At 41.7% G+C, this 19062-nt stretch overlaps 1 protein-coding gene across 3 annotated transcripts in view; it reads left to right on the top strand.

Moving 5' to 3' along the window:
• The window catches only part of KCNK10 (potassium two pore domain channel subfamily K member 10), a 146676-nt gene that overhangs the window by 77404 nt on the left and 50210 nt on the right, over positions 1-19062 (top strand). For all 3 annotated transcript variants that reach the window (XM_003832742.5, XM_034937964.3, XM_034937963.3), the window contains exon 3: positions 8743-8860. In XM_003832742.5, coding sequence (XP_003832790.1) covers positions 8743-8860 — 118 coding nt within the window. The remainder of the gene's footprint in view (positions 1-8742; positions 8861-19062) is intronic.

Raw genomic sequence — 19062 nt, 5'->3', positions numbered from 1 at the left:
GCCCAGTAGCTATTGGTTACTAGATTGGTTCTAGAAGACAAGGAAGCACTCAAGTCCTTAGTCACAGAGCAGGAGTCTCTGACTCAACCTATGGGACCCCCAAGAGGACCTTCATTCACCTGTGAGTCAACTGCAGAGAGTCGTGATTACCTCCTGGTTGTCCTTTAGAGTGACAGGGCTTTGTGTCCTAACATAAGGTGTTGAAGCTGGGTCACCCTTTTCGATCTAAAACCAATGTCCATGGGTTATCATTCAGGTCTGCAATTAAGAGTAGCTTGTCACTTTATATTGGGAACATTTATTTTTCCTTCCTTCTCTATGGAAATGGGCAGAAGAGATGAAAAGCCTGCTGGTGCAGCTTAACTTTCCTCAGTAAGTGAGTGTTTAACCTTTTGTTTTTTTAAAAATGGAGATGAGACATACAAATTATGACTTCTCTATGTTGTCCTTTTTTTTAGTTGGAAGAAGGTGACATGACAGATGAGCTTTAGAAAAATGTTTAGAAGGTGAACAGAGAACTATTCGTGGAAGATAGAAGGCTAGAGTTAAAAGAGAGGACTTTTAACCAGTCTCAGCTCTGACACTTCCTAACTACTATAACCTCACAGGATTTTGTGAGGACTAAATAGGATAATAAGGCAGAGTCTGCCACATTGCAAGTGCTGGCAGCTATGATTAATTTTAGGAGTATTCTAGAACTTTCCCTGAAGTTTCTAGCATTGTCTGCACTTCCTTGTTTCTCCCCTTATCAAACTATGCTCACGGGAGATTTGGTGACTCATTCTTAAGGAGGCACAGAAAATGATTTTTTTTTTTTTTGGCACAGAATCTTGTTCTGTAAAGGGCAGTCTTGCTCTGTGGAGGCTGGAGTAAAGTAGCACGATCATGGCTTACTGCAGCCTCTGCTTCCTGGGCTCCAACGATCCTCCCACCTGAACCTCCCGAGTGGCTAGGACTACAGGCATGCACCACCATACCTGTGTAATTTTTGTATTTTTTGTAGAGATGGGATTTTGCCATGTTGCCCAGGCTGGCCTTGAACTCCTGCGCTCAAGCAATCCTCCTGTCTCAGCCTCCCAAAGTATGGGGATTATTGGCATGAACTACCATGCCCAGCTGGAAATGAAATCTTAATTTGTGATTAATATTGATCACTCAAAAGCAACAAAGAACCCTAAGGTAAATAGCTACAATAAAAACAAGATAGCAGAAGCCTCTCTTTTTCATGATGTTATTAATCATCTAAATATTAAATTTCAGGCTCTGTTCAATGCAATGGCAATGGAAGGAATAGTAACCTTCCATTTAGTGCACAGTGTAATGAATCAGAATTCCTGTAGCTGCTTTTGTAGTCCAGTACAGTTTTTTAAAAATAGAAATTGGATAGACCCGTTTTTAATGGGAATGATCTCAAGTGCAGAGAGAGCAAGGCATATATCAGACGCTCTCCTCAGGACCAGGGCAATTTTTCAACATCAGTTGGCAAATTTGTTATTCTGCCTGTAGAGTGTAAGTCCAAACTGAGATGAAAGAGTGACAGCTTGTTAGTCTGAAAGTTTATTGATCATATCAAAGTATACACATCTATCCCTGATTCCTTAGTGGACTTGATACTTTCCTCGTGGTTTAAAATTTGTCTTATTTCATCCTTCCATATAGTCAAAGAGAGACAGAGGAAATGCATTTTCCATCATAAGGCACAATTTGGAAGCTACAAGAGTGCCCCCAAATATGGCCTGGTCTCATAAGATAATATTTAGATAGATTAGTCGTTAGTGAATACCCAAGGGGCTAATGAATTGAGTCTCAGAAATCCCCATTGTAAGGGATTAACTTGTGATAGCAAGGAAAGCTAGCGTGTCTAAGACCATACGCCATGAGCAAGCATGCTAGCCCATCCTGGGTTTCTCTCTCCTCTTCTCCAAACAGATTCTCCACTTGCCCTGTCCTTTCTGCCAGTGGCCTTCACTTTAGATTTATAACTAGGCTGTAAAGTTCTAATGAAAACTTGCTGCCTGGCTCCCTGAGGACCTGAGGAAAGGCTAATATTTGCACATAACTGGGTACTTAGGGCAGTAGGAAAATACACGTCATTGTAATATCCACCACAGCACTGAAGGTGCCTCTTTCTTTACCTTTTTATGGTCTGGTCTGCTTTTTATGAGGGACTCTGAGGTGGTGTGGCAGTTAGGAAGGCCACTTGATTGGGGTGTGTCCACTCAGGTCAGCCCAGGCTTGACTGCCATATTGGCTGTGTCTGGGTGGGAGGTAAAGGCACACGTGCGTCAGCCTGCATTCTCTTCCCTTCGTCCTATTGCAGGTAGCTGGGTGTCCCAGGCTGGGTGTGAGCCAGCCTGCCCTTCCCAGATGTGGGAAGCTGTGCGTCTGAGATAGAGAAAGAAAAGAACTCAAGGTAGAGAGAAGCGCCTTTGCAGAGTTCAGGATGGTGAACTTCCTGTTGACAATTCTAAGAGCATTGTTTGCTAGCTTTGCTGCGCACCAGATGTGTACTGTACACACAGCACTTTACCATTCTCAGTGTCATGAGTCCCTTGGGGGCAGCAGTGTTGCCCACTGTACTAGGTCCTCACCAGGGCTGAGTTAATCTGTACTCTAGGAAGTGCTCCGAAAGGGTTCCTGTTACTAATACTCCTGAATAAGAAATGACAAGGCACAGTGCCTGAAGTCTTATGTTCATTTTTAGACAACTCTGACAACAACCTTGCATGGAAGTTATTAGTCCCTCATTTTATAGATGAGGAAACCGAGGTTCAGAGAAGCTGAACAGCTTGCAAGGCTGAATGGTTACCGCTTTATCCAAGAACTTTCCCTGTTGCAAGAGTAATGTATGAGGTGCTTCCACTGTCTCCCTCTGCACTGAATCCAAGACATCTCTGAATCAGCCACAAAAGTGCCTCACTGGGTGTGGCCCCAGAAATCCTCTCTGAGACCCTCCCATGGTTGTTTGAAATATTGTGAACTCACCTTGCCCTTGGAAGATTCACTTGTGTGGCTGTGGAATATTTATATGTGAAATACTTCTGAAGCAGGTGAAAGAAAAAGTAATTGTGGCAAGCAAATTAAATATTGTCTTTCCACTTCAAACCCGAGGCTCGTCGGCCACAAATGTGTGAGGAGGTGGAGAGATGTTGCTGCCCTGCTGCTGGGGTTTTGAATCATTAGGGGCATTTTTGAGGAGTAATGAATGTGGTCTGCCAGTTGCCTTTCTCACAGAGTTTGTGGCTTTCCTCCCAACTGCTAATGGCTGGAATAGGCTCCCTTTTTTTTTTTTTTTTTTCTGAGACGGAGTCTCGCTCTGTCCCCCAGGCTGGAGTGCAGTGGCGCGATCTGGGCTCACCGCAAGCTCAGCCTCCCTGGTTCATGCCATTCTCCTGCCTCAGCCTCCCGAGTAGCTGGGACTACAGGCGCCCGCCACCATCCTGGCTAACACGGTGAAACCCCGTCTCTACTAAAAATAGGCTCACTTTTAATACACTTTAGAAACCACTTTCCACATTCATGCCCTCACCCTGCCTCAATCCCTGGCTAAATCTCCAATTCCTAATCCCTTTGCTGACTGTGCCGTTCAGGGAGTAAGAACGTGGTGGACGCAGCCACCATTGTACCCTCGGATGAAGTCCTTTCTCGAGAGACAAACAGTCTGTTAGTAAAATGACCATACATCCTGGGTTGCACCTGTCCTGTGGTCCCAGCATAGCTGTTAACAGAGCTACCTTTTTATTTGCAAGTTCCCTGCTTTGGACAATAGATCAACTGGTCATCCAGCTATTAGCGTCCATGCATAAAGCACGAATCTGTTGTATTCTTCAGCCAATCTGAGACAACCAAGAGATTACTGCTGCACCTTTGTTTGTCTTTCTTTTTGGTGGCACATAAGGAAACAGAGAAACAGATGATCTCACCGAGTGCACAGATCATAGGAGAAAAGCCACAGACAGTTAGTGGTCCCCTGTGGGTCATCATTCATCCCAGTGCAGCACTAACGCTCATGATGGTATCGCACGCTGTCTGGAGCAGTGATTCATGTAGCTGGCGTTGCCTGATGGGAGGAAACTGGTGGGGAAAACGTGGTGGGGGGTCCTGTGAGGGGTCCAGTTACCTCCTCCTCCTCTCTTTCTAAGCGCATCAGCTACAGACCCGCCTCACTTTGTGAGAGGTTGCAGTTTCTCTCTTCTGCCTGTCAGGTAGTCCTAATGCATGGTGTGGGGGAGGGAGGACAAGGGAGAAAGAGGGGCACAGAATCTTTTAGATCTTGCCCTCTTTCAAGTCAGCTCTCCACCTCTTTTTAAAAGAAACAAATCATTATTATTTTGTTGTTGTTGTTGAGTTGCTTTTGTGTTTGTCTAATTTTAGAAAGAAGTAAAATGTTTTCCTCTCACACCTCTGGGAAGATAATATATCTAAATTTATTAGTTTAGTTTGTTCATTTATTTATTGTTGACTTAAAACATTCACTCCCGTGCCATTTACTGGGTAGCTGAGTGGGTGCTGGAAATGCCAGCTTAGAGGCTAAAAAGGAAATTCAAGGAGGAATGGAATTAAAATGTAAAGTAATGCCCTCTTATCTACAGTATCCCCTCATATCTAATTATCTGTCTACCTCTATTGAATTATCTGCCTGTGTGAATTTTTTGATCCTTGTAAGATCTCTCTGAACTTGATAATGGTTGAACTTGTAAGTGAACAAATGATGCTCACTGAGTCTGAAATTAATGAATAACATTGATTGAACCTCTACCCTGTAACATCTTTTGAGCTAAACTGTTCCAAGCTCAGTTGTGCCATTTCATCATCTGTGTGCTCATACATTCCTAATGGGCTGCCCTCCATTCACTTCTGCAGCCTGAATGCAGATAATTTTTTTTTTTTTTTTTTTGGAGACAGAGTCTCACTCTGTTGCCCAGGCTGGAGTGCAATAGCGCGATCTCGGCTCACTGCAAGCTCCACCTCCCAGGTTCACGCCATTCTCCTGCCTCAGCCTCCTGAGTAGCTGGGACTACAGCGCCCACCACCATGCCTGGCTAATATTTTTGTATTTTTAGTAGAGATGGGGTTTCACCATGTTAGGCAGGATGGCCTCAAACTCCTGACCTTGTGATCCACCTGCCTCAGCCTCCCAAAGTGCTGGGATTACAGGCATGAGCCACCGTACCCGGCCGAGAAAAATCTTAAAAGCAAATGCATTTAATTTTAAAATGTTTTACTTGAGCTCAAACAATTAAGATCATTTGAAAATACTTCAAAAATTAATAAAAATTAGAACTGTAAACTCAATTAGAATTATTATTATTGAGTTAAAAATGATGTTGCCAATTCAAATGGTAATGTCAGTTATAACCCGAGTTTGCTGATTCATTTGAATTCTGGTTGTTTGCCAGAGTTTTTCAGAGTCATAAGATCCAGATAGAAAATCAAACCTCATTCTCAGCATTGGGGCTTTCTAAAGCCTTGTCAGAAATTTGGTGACTCGTGGGAGAGCTTATTTTTCTCCTTTTCATTGAGTCTTGCTCTCAAGGAGTTAGTTCAGATCATCAGTGGCCCTACTTTGCCCATAACAAGCCTTATGTATAATTTCCACAAAACTGCTTCCCCAGGGCATTTGGGTGCATTGGCCATTTTACTGAAGATTTGGCAGGGAGAGAGGAATTGACATCACAGATAGAACCCAGCTGAAATTGGATACTAGATGGAGTTGCTCTTCAAAGACTTGGGCATTGCCGCTACGGAGCCTGAATGTCCCACCTATCAGTTGACACCCCTTTTTGTCACTTTATTTCTTCTTGTCCTCCTTTTTCAGGGCTTTTCCGTTTTCTCTGATCCTTCCCTCTTAGGGTATAAAAATCAACCTTTCCCCACTTTAATTAATTTATTCTTTAATTTTATTTTAACACAGAGAGACTCATCTCTAATCAGCTTCAACAGCCAAGTGAAGTTTGGTGTCTCCATTTGCATATTCAAGGAAGTAGTCTAATTAGAAATGATCTCTCGTGAGGTCTCTTCTGCCTAAATTCTGGGACAATGGCTATCCTCCTTCCTCATCTGTCTGGAGGTGAAGATGGGAGTGGGGGAGGCAGCATGCATTCTAGGTACCAAAGGTAGAGGAAAGGCAAAACCATCTGCTTTGGGCCAGACAGGGTTGAATCCTGGCCTCTTCACTTCCTGGCTGGGTGACCTAGGACAAGTTAATTAAGTTTCCTGAGCCTGTTTCCCCATCTCTAAGGTAGGGGATAATACTACTTTCTTGCAAGTTATGGAAAGGATAGAATGGAATCACACACAAGTTGTAGAAAGGATAAAACAGAATGACGCTTCTAGTGCACCTGGCGAAAGGCAGGCACTTAACAACTGTTAGTTCCCTTTTCCTTTCAACTGATAAACACTTTCCTTGAGGGTTACATAGGTAAACATTAAATATTTATAAATTGCATAATTCAAGAAAAATGAAACTTGAAAAGGATTCTTCAGATTTTTTGATGAAACAAATCATCGTCCCCGTTGTCTTTCATGCAAATCTGTGTTTTTGTTTGCAGTGCTGGGTTTGCTTATGACATTTATGTGCAATTCTCAGCACCGTGAGACTTGAGTGAGCCTAACCTCTCTTCACAGCTTGATAGGAGTTGTAAATATTAGGTACTGATGGTATGATTTGAGGCAACCTAAGTGACTGAAGCCTAGAGCCCTCCCTGCGGTATTATTTCCAAGTGGGCTCATCAGAGCTGAATTGATAATGAAGATATAAACACTGGTGAAGGCTTTGTGGCTTGGTTTGATGGTACTCATACGGCACAGTGAAAATGGAGATGCTACCAGTGGAAAGGACTCACCATCTGTCTCTCCTCTAGAGCAAAGCAGAACATACCTATGATGATTATGTGACCATTGTCAATTAGGCTGATTTATGCAAAGACAGTCTGTACACATCCCATGCAGCCAGATTTTAAATTCTAGGGTGCCAGGGTTTGCTAGAAACAGTGGCCGGCTGCGGTCTTGCATAATATTCCATGTTCTCTTAGAGGCAGAAAAGAATAGACTCACGACTTGACAGAAGGTGCTTTTTTCCCCTGTATCATCCAGTCAATTGTCTATGAGTCTGCCAAATCTAGCTCGCAGCGTCTTTTTGTACAACCCCTGAGCTGAAAATGGTTTTTGCATATTTAAAAGATTATTTAAAAAAAGAAAAATATACAACAGAGAACCATATGTGGCCCACCAGGGCTAAAATATTTACTATCTGACCCTTAATGGAAAAAGTTGTTGATCCCTGGTTCAGAGTGTTTGAAATAACTCAGATGAAAGAAGGCAAAATGTAATGATGATTGACTTTTCCAGTTGTAATCTGATTTGTGACAACCACTGTATGCCTGTTTTAACAAAGCTTAATGGGCATTACTTAGGATAAATGTAATTACGTTTCAATATTTGTGTCTTGCTCTCCCTACATAGGGTTATTCCAGGTTTGCCCAAGAAACAGAGTGTCTGTTTGTTGTTCTAGAAGTAGCTCCTGTGTCTGTCACCTCCTCTCCAAGGCTTCCACCTGTCGCTTTTTTATCCCAGTTCACCCGTGTGAACAGCATGTGTTTCGGCTGCCATGACAGCACGTCCTACCTTTTTCCCTAGCTTGAAAGAAGATGGCAGGGGCCAGCTCAGGAAGAACTGCTACGGAGTTTTTTTACCTTCTCCTGCTCGTGATGAGGCTAGGGAGGGATTTTTAGCGTATCTTTAATTGTTGCCGAAGTATGAACTCGGGGAAGGGGGCAACTGTGAAGCAGTGATGCATAGACTAAGTCTCCTGGAAGAAGCAGGGCTTGAATTAGACCCAGAAGGATGGGCACCGTTTGTGGGAGGGCACAGGTACATAAGTACAGGGAACATGTCATGGAGTGTCCTGCCCAGAGTGGGGAATTTATAGCAGTGTGAGATGAAAATGGGTCATCATTGTGGCCAGTTTGTTAGAAATTTTAAGGTGTATAGAATTCCAATTCAGTTATCATCAAGGAGTCATTGTAGCTTATTTTTAAAAAGAGTGATGTGTGTGTGTGGTGTGGGGGTGGGGGAGAGTGGAATGTCAATCATGAAATTGGCTACTGTTTGGTAAACCCTAACTGGGAGCCAGACATTTGGCTAAGGGTGTTACTTGGACCATCTCATTTAATCCTCACAACAACCCTGTGGGGAAGCTATTATCTCTAGTTTGCAAATGAGGAAACTAGGCTTAGAGAGGTTCAAACAACTTGCCCAAGGTTTTGAAGTTAATAACGGCCACAGCCAGGATGGCTCTTAACTCCTGCCCTGTGGAAACAAGCTCAACGTAAAACATTCTTACAAGACAGAAAAGAGTGAAAAAGCAACCAAAATCCTGCCTTGCGGAAATGCCCACTTTGGGTGAACATTCTTATAGACATTTTTTTTGTGTGTATATGCACAGCAACTTGTAGCATTTTGCATAATCTGGGCCACCCCATGCCTGCAAGCTTTCTATAAATGTCACCATATTCTATATCCTAGCGTTTCCCCCCTATTTAACACTAATTTTCTGATTTTCACAACTGGGTGCATAGTATTTTGCTTTGGGATGGTACCCTCATCCACTTAACCAGTTCTCTCTAGATCACTGCAGGTTCTTGAGTAGGGGAATAATGTATTGGAACCTTTTTTTTTTTTTTGAAAAAAAAAAACAACAACTTTTAAACTGAGTCTTATGCTTTTTCCCTTTCTTTGCAGCATGCCCTTGATGCTGACAATGCGGGAGTCAGTCCAATAGGAAACTCTTCCAACAACAGCAGCCACTGGGACCTCGGCAGTGCCTTTTTCTTTGCTGGAACTGTCATTACGACCATAGGTACCCATTTGTTTGCTAATATCTCTTCCTCTGCAGGTCATCTTGAGTAAGGGCGCTTAGTCAGTGTTTTGTCCTCATAGCATACACTATAGTTTGAGGTTCAGAGGAGGCTTACGAAACACTGTCATTTAAATTAATGCAGTCATTGTGGTGGCTTTCAACAAAAGCCAAAGCATAATGAAGTATCTCTTTTTCCAGAATGAAAGGCTAGCAAACCTAATGAAAAGGTTAGAATGGAAAATATGAGTTGGTCGGTTGAACTCGGGTTACTCATTTGAGCTCAACTTCCATTTTAAAAATTGTACTTCTTATTAAAGTTATATAGTAAGGAACCAAAATATTCTACAAAATTTTTTATAAAAAACAGTAACATTCTGACCCTCTCACCTTTTCTTATCTTCCCAGAGACTGTTGCTTTCATCTGTTTTGATTGTTGATTTTAACATTCATCCCCATGTCTTTAAATATCATGCTTGTGCTACTTCTGGAATTTTCAGTTTTGGGGATTTTTTTTGACTTTCCATTGTGGAAGATGAGGAATTAGTTCCTTCTTCCTGCCTGCCTCATCACAGAAGGGCTCTTTTCCTGTCCTCCTGTCTTCCCAATATTTAATTAGATAGAAGTGAAACATCTGCATGATTTTGACTAGATAAATGCTTTCTGCAGCTGATCATAGAGTGAACAGCGATGACCTCTTTCCTTTATCAGTCTTTGTCTTATTTTTTGTATGTGTGTCTTTTTTTTCTGACACTTGGTGAGTTTTGTATTTTTGTCTTAGGGGTTAACTTTATTTATTTATTTATTTATTTTATTTTATTTTTTGAGATGGAGTTTCACTCTTATTACCCAGGCTGGAGTGCAGTGGTGCAATCTCGGCTCACTGCAACCTCCGCCTTGCGGGTTCAAGCGATTCTCTTGCCTCATTCTCCCGAGTAGCTGGGATTACAGGTGCCCACCACCATGCCTAGCTAATTTTTGTATTTTTAGTAGAGATGGGGTTTCACCACATTGGCCAGGCTGGTCTCAAACTCCTGACCTCAGGTGATCTGCCCGCCTCAGCCTCCCAAAGTGTTGGGATTACCGGCGTGAGCCACCGCACCTGGCCTAGGAGTTAACTTTATAAGTATAATGGCATATAATAATTTTAGTGTTCTATTCGTTAACCAGCATGTATTCGATCCCTATAACGGGTGATGATATCTCTTTTCTCTCTTTTTCCAACACGAAGTTTTGGTGGACATCATCTTTTAAATGATTAAATTTGCTTATGTTTCTCTTATATGATTTGCCAGCTTTAAATGATAACTCTTGGCACTCAGCTATTACATATAAGGCAGTCAGTGAACTTAGCATCTCAATTTCCTTTCCCTCTTCCACTAACCACTCTTATTCATGGTGTCATTCTATATAAGTTGTATCTCACTTTATTGTGCTTTGCTTTATTGTGCTTTGAAGATGTTGAGTTTTTTTTTTTTAAACAAATTTAAGGTGTATGGCAATCCCGCATTGAACAAGTCTATTGGTGCCATTTTTCCAACGTCGTGTGCTCCACTCTGTGTCTCTGCCACATTTTGGTAATTTTCACAATAGTTTCAACCTTTTTCATTTTTGATTATATCTGTTAAGGAGATCTGTGGTCAGTGATCTTTGATGTGATGATTGTCATTGTTTTGGGGTGCCACAAACCATGCCCTTTGAAGATGGTGAACCTAATCAATAAATGCCGTGTGTTCTGACTGTTCCACCAGCCGGCCATTCAGGCATCCCAGATCCCTGAGGCACAATGGTATTGAAATTTGGCCAATTAATAACCCTGCAGTGGCTTCTCAGTGTTCAAGTGAAAGGAAGAGTCAGTCGCATGTCTCTCATTTTAAATGTAAATCTAGAAATAATTAAGATTGGTGAGGAAGGCATTTTGAACTCTGAAACAGGCCAACAGCTAAGTCTCTTCTGCCAAACAGTTAGCAAAGTTGTGAGTGCAAAGGAAATTTTGTGTTTTATTTTTTTTGAGACAGGATCTCTCTGTGTCACCCACGCAGGAGTGCAGTGGTGTGATCATGGTTCACTGCAGCCTTGATTCCTGGGCTCAAGGGATCCTCCCACCTCATCCCCCTAAGTAGCTCAGACTACTAGTGTGCATCACCATTCCTGGCTAATTTTTTAAACATTTTTTTCTAGAGATGGGGTTTCACTATGTTACCCAGGCTGGTCTTGAACTTCTGGGCCCAAGTGATCCACCCACCTTGGCCTCCCAAAGTGCTGGAATTACAGGCATGAGCCACTGTTCCTGGCCAGGAAAAATTCCTGAAAGAAATTAAAAGTGATACTCCAGTGAGTGAGCACATGAATGATAAGAAAGTGAACCAGCCTTATTGCTGATATGGAGAAAATTGTAGTGGTCTGGATAGAAGATCAAACCAGCCACAACATTCCCTTAAGCCAAAATCTAATTCAGAGCAAGCGGGCTCTTTTCAGTTCTATAAAGGCTAAGAGAGGTAAGGAGGCTTCAGAAGAAAAGTTTGAAGCTAGCAGAGGTTGGTTTATGACATTTAAGGTAAGAAGACCTTTTGATAACATAAAAGTGCAGGTTAAAGTGGCAAGTGCTAGTGGAGAAGCTACAGCAAATTATCCAGAAGGTCTAAAAGTGGCTACACTAAACAACAGATTTTCATTATAGACAAAACAGCCTAATATTACAAGATGCCATCTAGGACTTTCATAGTTACAGAAGAGAAGTCAATGCCTGGCTTCAAAGCTTCAAATCATAGGCTGACTCTTTTGTTAGGGGCTATGCAGCTGGTGACTTTATGTTGAAGCCAGTGCTCGTTTACCATCCAGAAAATCCTAAGGCCCTTAAGGATTCTGCTTGCCTTCTATAAATGGAACTTCAAAGCCTGGATGACAGCACATCTGTTTACAGCATGGTTTACTGAAGAGTTTAACCTCACTGTTGAGATCTACTACTCAGAAAAAAGATTCCTTTCAAAATAGTTCTGTTCACTGACAATGCACCTAGTCACCCGAGAGCTCTGATGGAAAGGTGCAAGGAGATAAATGTTGTTTTCATGCTTGCTAACACCACATCCATTCTTCAGCCCATGGATGGAGTAATTTTGACTTTGAACTCTTATTATTTAAGAAATACATTTCATAAGGCTGTAGCTGCCATACATAATGATTCCTCTGATGAGTCTGAGCAAAGTGATTTGAACATCTTCTGGAAAGGAGTCATCATTGTAGATGCCATTAAGAACATTTGTGATGAATTGGAAGAGGTCAAAATATCAACATTAACAAGAGTTTGGAAGAAGTTGATTCCAAGGCTCATGGATGACTTTGAGAGGTTCAAGACTTCACTAGAGGATGCCACTGCTGATGTGTTGGAATTAGAAGTAGAGTGTGAAGATGTGACTGAAATGCTGCATCTCATGATAAAACTTGAATGAATTAGGAGCTTCTTCTTATGGATGAACAAAGAAAGAGATTTCTTGAGATGGAATCTGCTCCTGCCTGGTAAAGATGCTGCGAACATTGTGAAATGACAACAGAGAATTCAGAATATTATATCAACTTAGTTGATAAAGCAGTGGCAGGGTTTGAGAAGATTGATTCCAATTTGAAAAAAGTTCTACTGTAGGTAAAATGCTATCTAACAGCATTGCATGTTACAGAGAAATTGTGAAAGGAAAAGTCAATGGATGTGGCCAACTTCTTTGTTGTCTTATTTCAAGAAATTGTCACAGCCACCCCAGCCTTCAACAGTCACCACCCTGATCAGTCAGTAGTCATCAACATCAAAGGAAGACCCTCCACCAGCGAAAGCATTGTGACTTGTTGAAAGCTCAGATTATTATTAGAATTTTTGGTAATAAAGTATTTTCAAGTTAAGGAGTATATATACATTTTTTAGACCTAATGCTATTGTACACTCAATAGACTGTAGTAGAGTGTAAACATAACTTTTATATGCACTGGGAAACAAAAAAGAAATTGTGTGACTCATTTTATTGTGGTGGTCTGAAGTCTAACTCACAATGTCTCTGACGTATGCCTGTATAACCTCAGGGTATGTAATTTAGATTTTAATTTGTTACCCTGATATTTGCATTTGTTTTAGTCGTAGCTCTATAGTTAGATATCATTAATGTTCATCTCTAGTCCTTTTGCTGTGGTTTATCTCATGATCACTTACTTGGCTGAAAGTCATCTTCAAGTAGTTGCCTTAAGAATGGCTCAGGGGAGCAATATTCTGTGAGATCTTGCATTGTTCACAGTTGTAGCTTAACATTTGAAGGATAGTTGAAACAAAATGAAATCCGTTTTATTGACTCACATTTCTTTTTCTTTTTTCTTTGAGACTGGGTCTTGCTCTGTTGTCCAGGCTGGAGTACAGTGGTACGAACATAGCTCACTGCAGTCTCCAACTCCTGGGCCCAAGTGATCTTTTGGCTTCAGCCTCCTGAGTAGCTGGGACTACAGGCGCATACCACCAGGGCTAGCTAATTTTTAAAGTATTTTGTAGAAGCCAGGTCTTGCTGTGTTGCCCAGACTGGTCTCAGACTCCTGGCCTCAAAGGATCCTCCTACCTTGGCCTCCCAGAGTGCTAGGATTACATGTGTGAGCCGCCACGCCTGGCTTTACATTTTCTTTTTAACTGGTCTCACAGGTGTTGCTCTTCTGTTTCCCAGTTTTTATGCAGCTGTTGGGGGAAACCTGATGCCAGCCTTTTTTTCCCCACTTTTATAGGTGACTTTATCTTTTTGTTCAGTGACTTAAAATATTATTTCTCTTTCATCTGATAACATTACTAGGTTTTGACTCTTTTATTGCATTAAAGTTTTCTTGATTGACATCTTTAAACATTTTCTTTGCTGTGTGGTTTTGGTTTTGTTCTTTGGGAGATTACAGCTATACATATATTGTAACTTCTTTGCTCATCTTCTATGTCTCTCATTTCTCTTCTACTTTTTAACTCTTAAAATTTAGTTTTCATTTTGTTAATTTTATTCTCCCTATTCCTTTAGTTTGTATGTTTTCCACAATGCCTGTGCTGCCATGAGCTCCTTCCAATTTTATTTTTTGTTTTTGTGATCAATAGGGAATTTTTTCCTTTTCCTGTTTCTTTCCTGAATTTCATAGCTCACATTTCATCTTCACTTGTTGTTCCATTTTTCCACTGATTTCTTGAATTTCTACTTTTTGGCTTCTCTGTGAAGATTCTTAGAGATGATTATTTCATACTTGGTCACAATTTTTGTCTGATTTTTGAAACATTTTTCTGGTGAGCCTCTTTCCATCCATTGGTAAGTTTTGCTACTCTTTTCACATTTTTTTTCTTATGGAAGTTTTATATTTGTGCTGGGTCAACTTCTTTTTAAAATACCTGGCCCCAGGCAAACTGGATATTCCTGGACCAGCTTTCTGCCAAATGATTTCATGGAGTTGGGGAGAGGAGAGCAGGGTGAGTCAGGGTACCACCTTCCAGATAGCACATCCTAACTCTCTTCATTTCTGTGACAGAGTGTTTCTGCAAATAGGGTCCTTCTGTATTATTTCTGTCCTACCTCCCTGTTTTCTGAACCAGATCAAGTTCAGGGTGGCTTCTGCTGCTCTCCCTCTTTATCCTATGTTTCATGCTTGGTAAAAACAGGGACATCTCTTTTGAAGTTCAGAGTGAGACCCTCCCCTTTATACTTGGATATTTTCGGATACTTTCTGAAATTTACCACTTTAGGGCCCTGTCATCATTTTCTGAGCTTCTTCTTTTTATTTTTTGTTCATATGGCTTCTGTCCAATCTCTGCTTCTTTTGGTAGTTCTTACACATATGCTGGAATCTCTGGATTATATCCTTCTTCCAGCTCTGCTGAAAATGAGTTTGAGGATTTTCTGCCCACATACAATTGTGAAGTAGCACTGCAACAAAAATCTTCATTCAGAAGCAGGAGAGACACCCAGCAGTCACTGGTCCACAGCAATGAGGGACAGGCATTGAGAGGCTCCCCCGCCCTCCTGGTGGGGGAAATTCCTTCATTCAAACTTGTTTATACTCTCTAGGAGGAACTCCCTGCCTTATTGCTCTCTGAAGCCCAGCTATGCCTTTTGAGAGGTTCTTTCCTCTGAGGCACAGTTTTGACAATCAACTTCCTATAGGCGCAAATTTCAGAGGCTAACGATTGGTTTAGAGGCACAGGTTTTTGCTTTTGTTTTAAGATCTAGCCTTCAGGACCTATGTTGTTTCTAGGTGAAATCCAGAAAGTCATATGCAACAAGAACATTTTGGATGAAGGAAAATTGCCATTGTTATTTAGAAACACTCTTAATCTAATTATATGACATGCTAGGTTTACACTTGCAAATCTGCAAATATATTGGTGTTAGCTATTAAAAGTATTCAAGATGCCCATGACACCAGTGGGTCTGGGACTTAGAAGCCTTTTCTGGCACTCTAGGCCAGGTTAGGTCAGCTTAATCCACAGACTCACAGCGTCCAACAAAGGAAGCTGGGTGGCCTGACACATTTAGTATAAGGGCAAAAAGTGTTAGCAACCTGAACAACACCAGAGGGCGTTGCTGTAGTGGATCCAAGAAGACCAATGTCAGGTTTCATTGTGTTCAGCAGATTGTTAACCTGGGAAAAAGTGTCACGCATTGTAGGAGGATCTATTTTACACCAATTAAAATTGAGAAAGTCTGGGCCACTTCAAGAAGTACATTTTGGAAAATGCTCTCTGGTACCCGGTATTGGATTCATGAGACATTAGTGTATATTGAAGGAAAGTCCTAATTTTCTTGTTTCATGACATGGCTAAATGAATGATCTGTCTGCTGCATTGAAAAACACTATGGCTACATTGGAAGGTGCATTAATGGTATTTATTGTGTTAGCTTGTTAGGAATCCAGGAACTTGGTTTATTGAACAACTATGTTTATTGATCCACATAATATTATGTGACTGAGGAATGGTGGCTCCATCTGCCTAATGAAGAACGTTTGATATGCGACGGTTTTTGCCCTTTTTTGTGTGTGTGCTTACACCGGAATCTTTGAGTTTGAGCAAATGGCTCTTAGCCCTTGGATTCTGTTGCCTGGATTCCATTCACTTACTCACCCATGTCCTCATTGTCATATCCCCAGTGGTTCCCTTCCCCATGCTTTGTCCCCAGGCCTCAGGTGAACAATCACCTTGTTTAGACTAAGAAATCCAGTGCTTGGCCACAATTATTAGTTCAAAGATGGACATATGATCTGGATTAGGGGCTTTTGCCGGAGCTTTGGAGGAAATGACCTCTCTTTCTTACTAAAGGTAAGTCTGGAAAGAGACAGGCCTAAGGCACTGCCAGTCATTTTTTTCCCCTTGGGTTGTTCTGCCTAGAATTCATCAAACACTAAAGAAGCAGAGTGAAGAAAAGGAGTGGTGAATGGGGTCTCGTTTACATCATTTGAGCTCTGGATGGTGCTACCCAGGAAGTGTTAAGAAATAAATGTTAAACTCCCTTCTATTTACTGGGGTCAATATATTTTCTTTCGTTGTTTAAGCGAGTGTGCATTGAGCTTTCTATTACCTGCAAGTGAGAACATCCCAATACATGCTTTGGGTCAGAGCTCATGCAGGGCCAGTGAATATCCTCTGACCTCCACAGCTAGTGACTGAGCCTGCTGGCTGCTGCAGCTGCCATCTGTCATCATCTTTGAGCCACTGAATCTTGATTTAAAGTCTTAGGCAGAGCCATCCTATTTGTTCATGTGCACACATCCTGGCTGCCTAGGAGGCTGTTTCCTCTGTGGTGGGAGGCAGGACACTGTATCATACCAATTATGCACAGGAAGGGGGTCTTTCCCAAAAATCAGAAGGAAGGTGGATGCTGAACAGGAAACTACTGCAAAACAAATGTGCATCAAAACCAAAAGTAAAATGCAAAGTCCACTTCAGTATCATTGTACAGTGTTAACACTAGAGATAGGGTCCTTGTTCTATTTAATTTAGAAAACACAATTTTCTCTCTCACTCTTTCTTTCTTTTTTTTTTTTTTTGAGACGGAGTCTCGCTCAGTCGCCCAGGCTGGAGTGCAGTGGCGCGATCTCGGCTCACTGCAAGCTCCGCCTCCCGGGTTCACGCCATTCTCCTGCCTCAGCCTCCCGAGTAGCCGGGACTACAGGCGCCCGCTACCACGCCCGGCTAATTTTTTGTATTTTTTTAGTAGAGACGGGGTTTCACCGTGTTAGCCAGGATGGTCTCGATCTCCTGACCTCGTGATCCGCCCGCCTCGGCCTCCCAAAGTGCTGGGATTACAGGCGTGAGCCACCGCGCCCGGCCTCTTTCTTTCTTTTAATTGAAAAATAATGTATTGTAAGTTGAACACCATTTAGCTGGCTAAATTTTAACTCCAGAGTGGAGGATCTTTATAGAGTCATACAGTTAGAGAATTCCAAAGAAGCCCTTAATACAAGTAAGTAAGTAAGAATAATGAGGTGCAGAAATAATTGTTTTTCCAGTTACTTAGTGGTAAATTCATTTGTTGCATGTGGTCGCAAGGTTTATAAGAAAACTCAGAGCCCAGCAATTCTTCCAGTTCTTCCTGAGCAATTTTCCACTACTTAGGAGTCAGGAAAGAGGAATCGTGAGAGCTGAGGAGCTGTGTATTTCATTAATTGTGAAATACACAAATATTGGCCTGTTTCCTTGCGATCATAAAATTTGCAACGTAATATTGCAGACATTTTTGCATATTACTAAAGTTCTTTGAAAAGTGTATTATTTGATGGTTTCTATTGGATCCACTATTCACACTATAATCACATATTCCTGGGAACTTAAGCTGTTTCTATTTTAGTAATAGTGTAACACCATGGTGTTAACGTTGTGAAGTGTGGTCTTCATCTCTGGTTGTTGCCTTGGAAAGGTTACCAAGGGTTTGCTCTGTCAAAGGAAATGAAAGGCTTGCCAAATTTCTTTCCAGAAAGGCTCTCATGAGCAGCTTAAGGTTATGTACTTTTCAGACATAAAAAATGTGTTTATTAGGTAGAATGTGTGTAGACACACTTTGGGAACAATAGAATCTTTTCTGAAAAGCAGCGCTACTCCTTAGTATCAGAGGTCCCTTTTATCTGAGGATATCAAAGCACTTCTTTTTGAAGAAGGTTTTTCTTGTGCTGAGATATATGGAAAGATTTACAAGTGTATAGCAAACAGAATACCTTCAGGCACTTCTCCAGACGAGTAGCCACGCCAGAAGGAAGAGCAGACTCTGCTCTGTCAATGACGGGGCTGCACTGCACCCTAGTCCCTTTCTCAGTAACTAATTCAATGTGAGAAAGTCCCACCTGCCTTTGATTATTGGCTCAGCTGGTGGGTCCCCCGTAACTAGCTTTTCTAAGCCGGATGAATGATGCTCACTTCTATGTGCAGATGCTTTTTCACAAGCTGTCATTTGTAGAAGGACAGCGAGCGATCAGGTTCTTACCAATATCTGTGAAATGCGATTAGATTTTAGTCTGTGAGGCATTTTCAGATTGAGCCACCTGACTCTACCCACATCAGAGAGAGAGCCTCTGGTCAGGACCAGGTGGTAGCCAGTCACTGCGTCACTAGCCTGGCAGCCTCATTTAAGGGTTGTCCCTATCAAACTATCGAGGCACCTGTTGGTACTTACCCAGCACTGGATTGGATGTTTATTTTTTATTTTTATTTTTATTTTTCGGAGAAGGGGTGTTGCTTTGTTGCCTGGGCTGGAGTGCAGTGGTGTGATCATAGCTTACTGTAACCTCAAACTCCTAGCTCAAATGGTCCTCGCGCCTCAGCCAACCAAGTAGCTGGAACTATAGTTGTGCACCACCATGCCAGGCTAATTAAAAAAAATTTTTTTTTGTAGAGACAAGGGCTCACAATATTGTTCAGGCTGGTCTCAAATTCCTGGCCTCAAGTGATCCTCCCACCTTGGCCTCCCAAAGTGCTGAGATTATGAGTGTGAGCCCCACTTGATTTAGATGGGATGTTTAACCTGTGCCTTTGAAAAGAGCAATCACCGTGGCTAACATTTACTGAGTTCTTACTAGTTAACATGCATTGTGCTCCACATACATTATCTCATTTAATCCTGCATAACCACATGAGGTGGGTACTGTTATTAGCCTCATTTTATCTATGAGAAGACTGAGGCCCAGAGAAGTTAAATAACTTGCCCGGTATTTCATAGTTAGTA

Source organism: Pan paniscus, chromosome 15, assembly GCF_029289425.2.
Source record: "Pan paniscus chromosome 15, NHGRI_mPanPan1-v2.0_pri, whole genome shotgun sequence".
Taxonomy (NCBI): Eukaryota; Metazoa; Chordata; class Mammalia; order Primates; family Hominidae; genus Pan; species Pan paniscus.
Note: the sequence above shows the minus strand (reverse complement) of the source record. Positions and strands in the feature narration are given on the sequence as shown.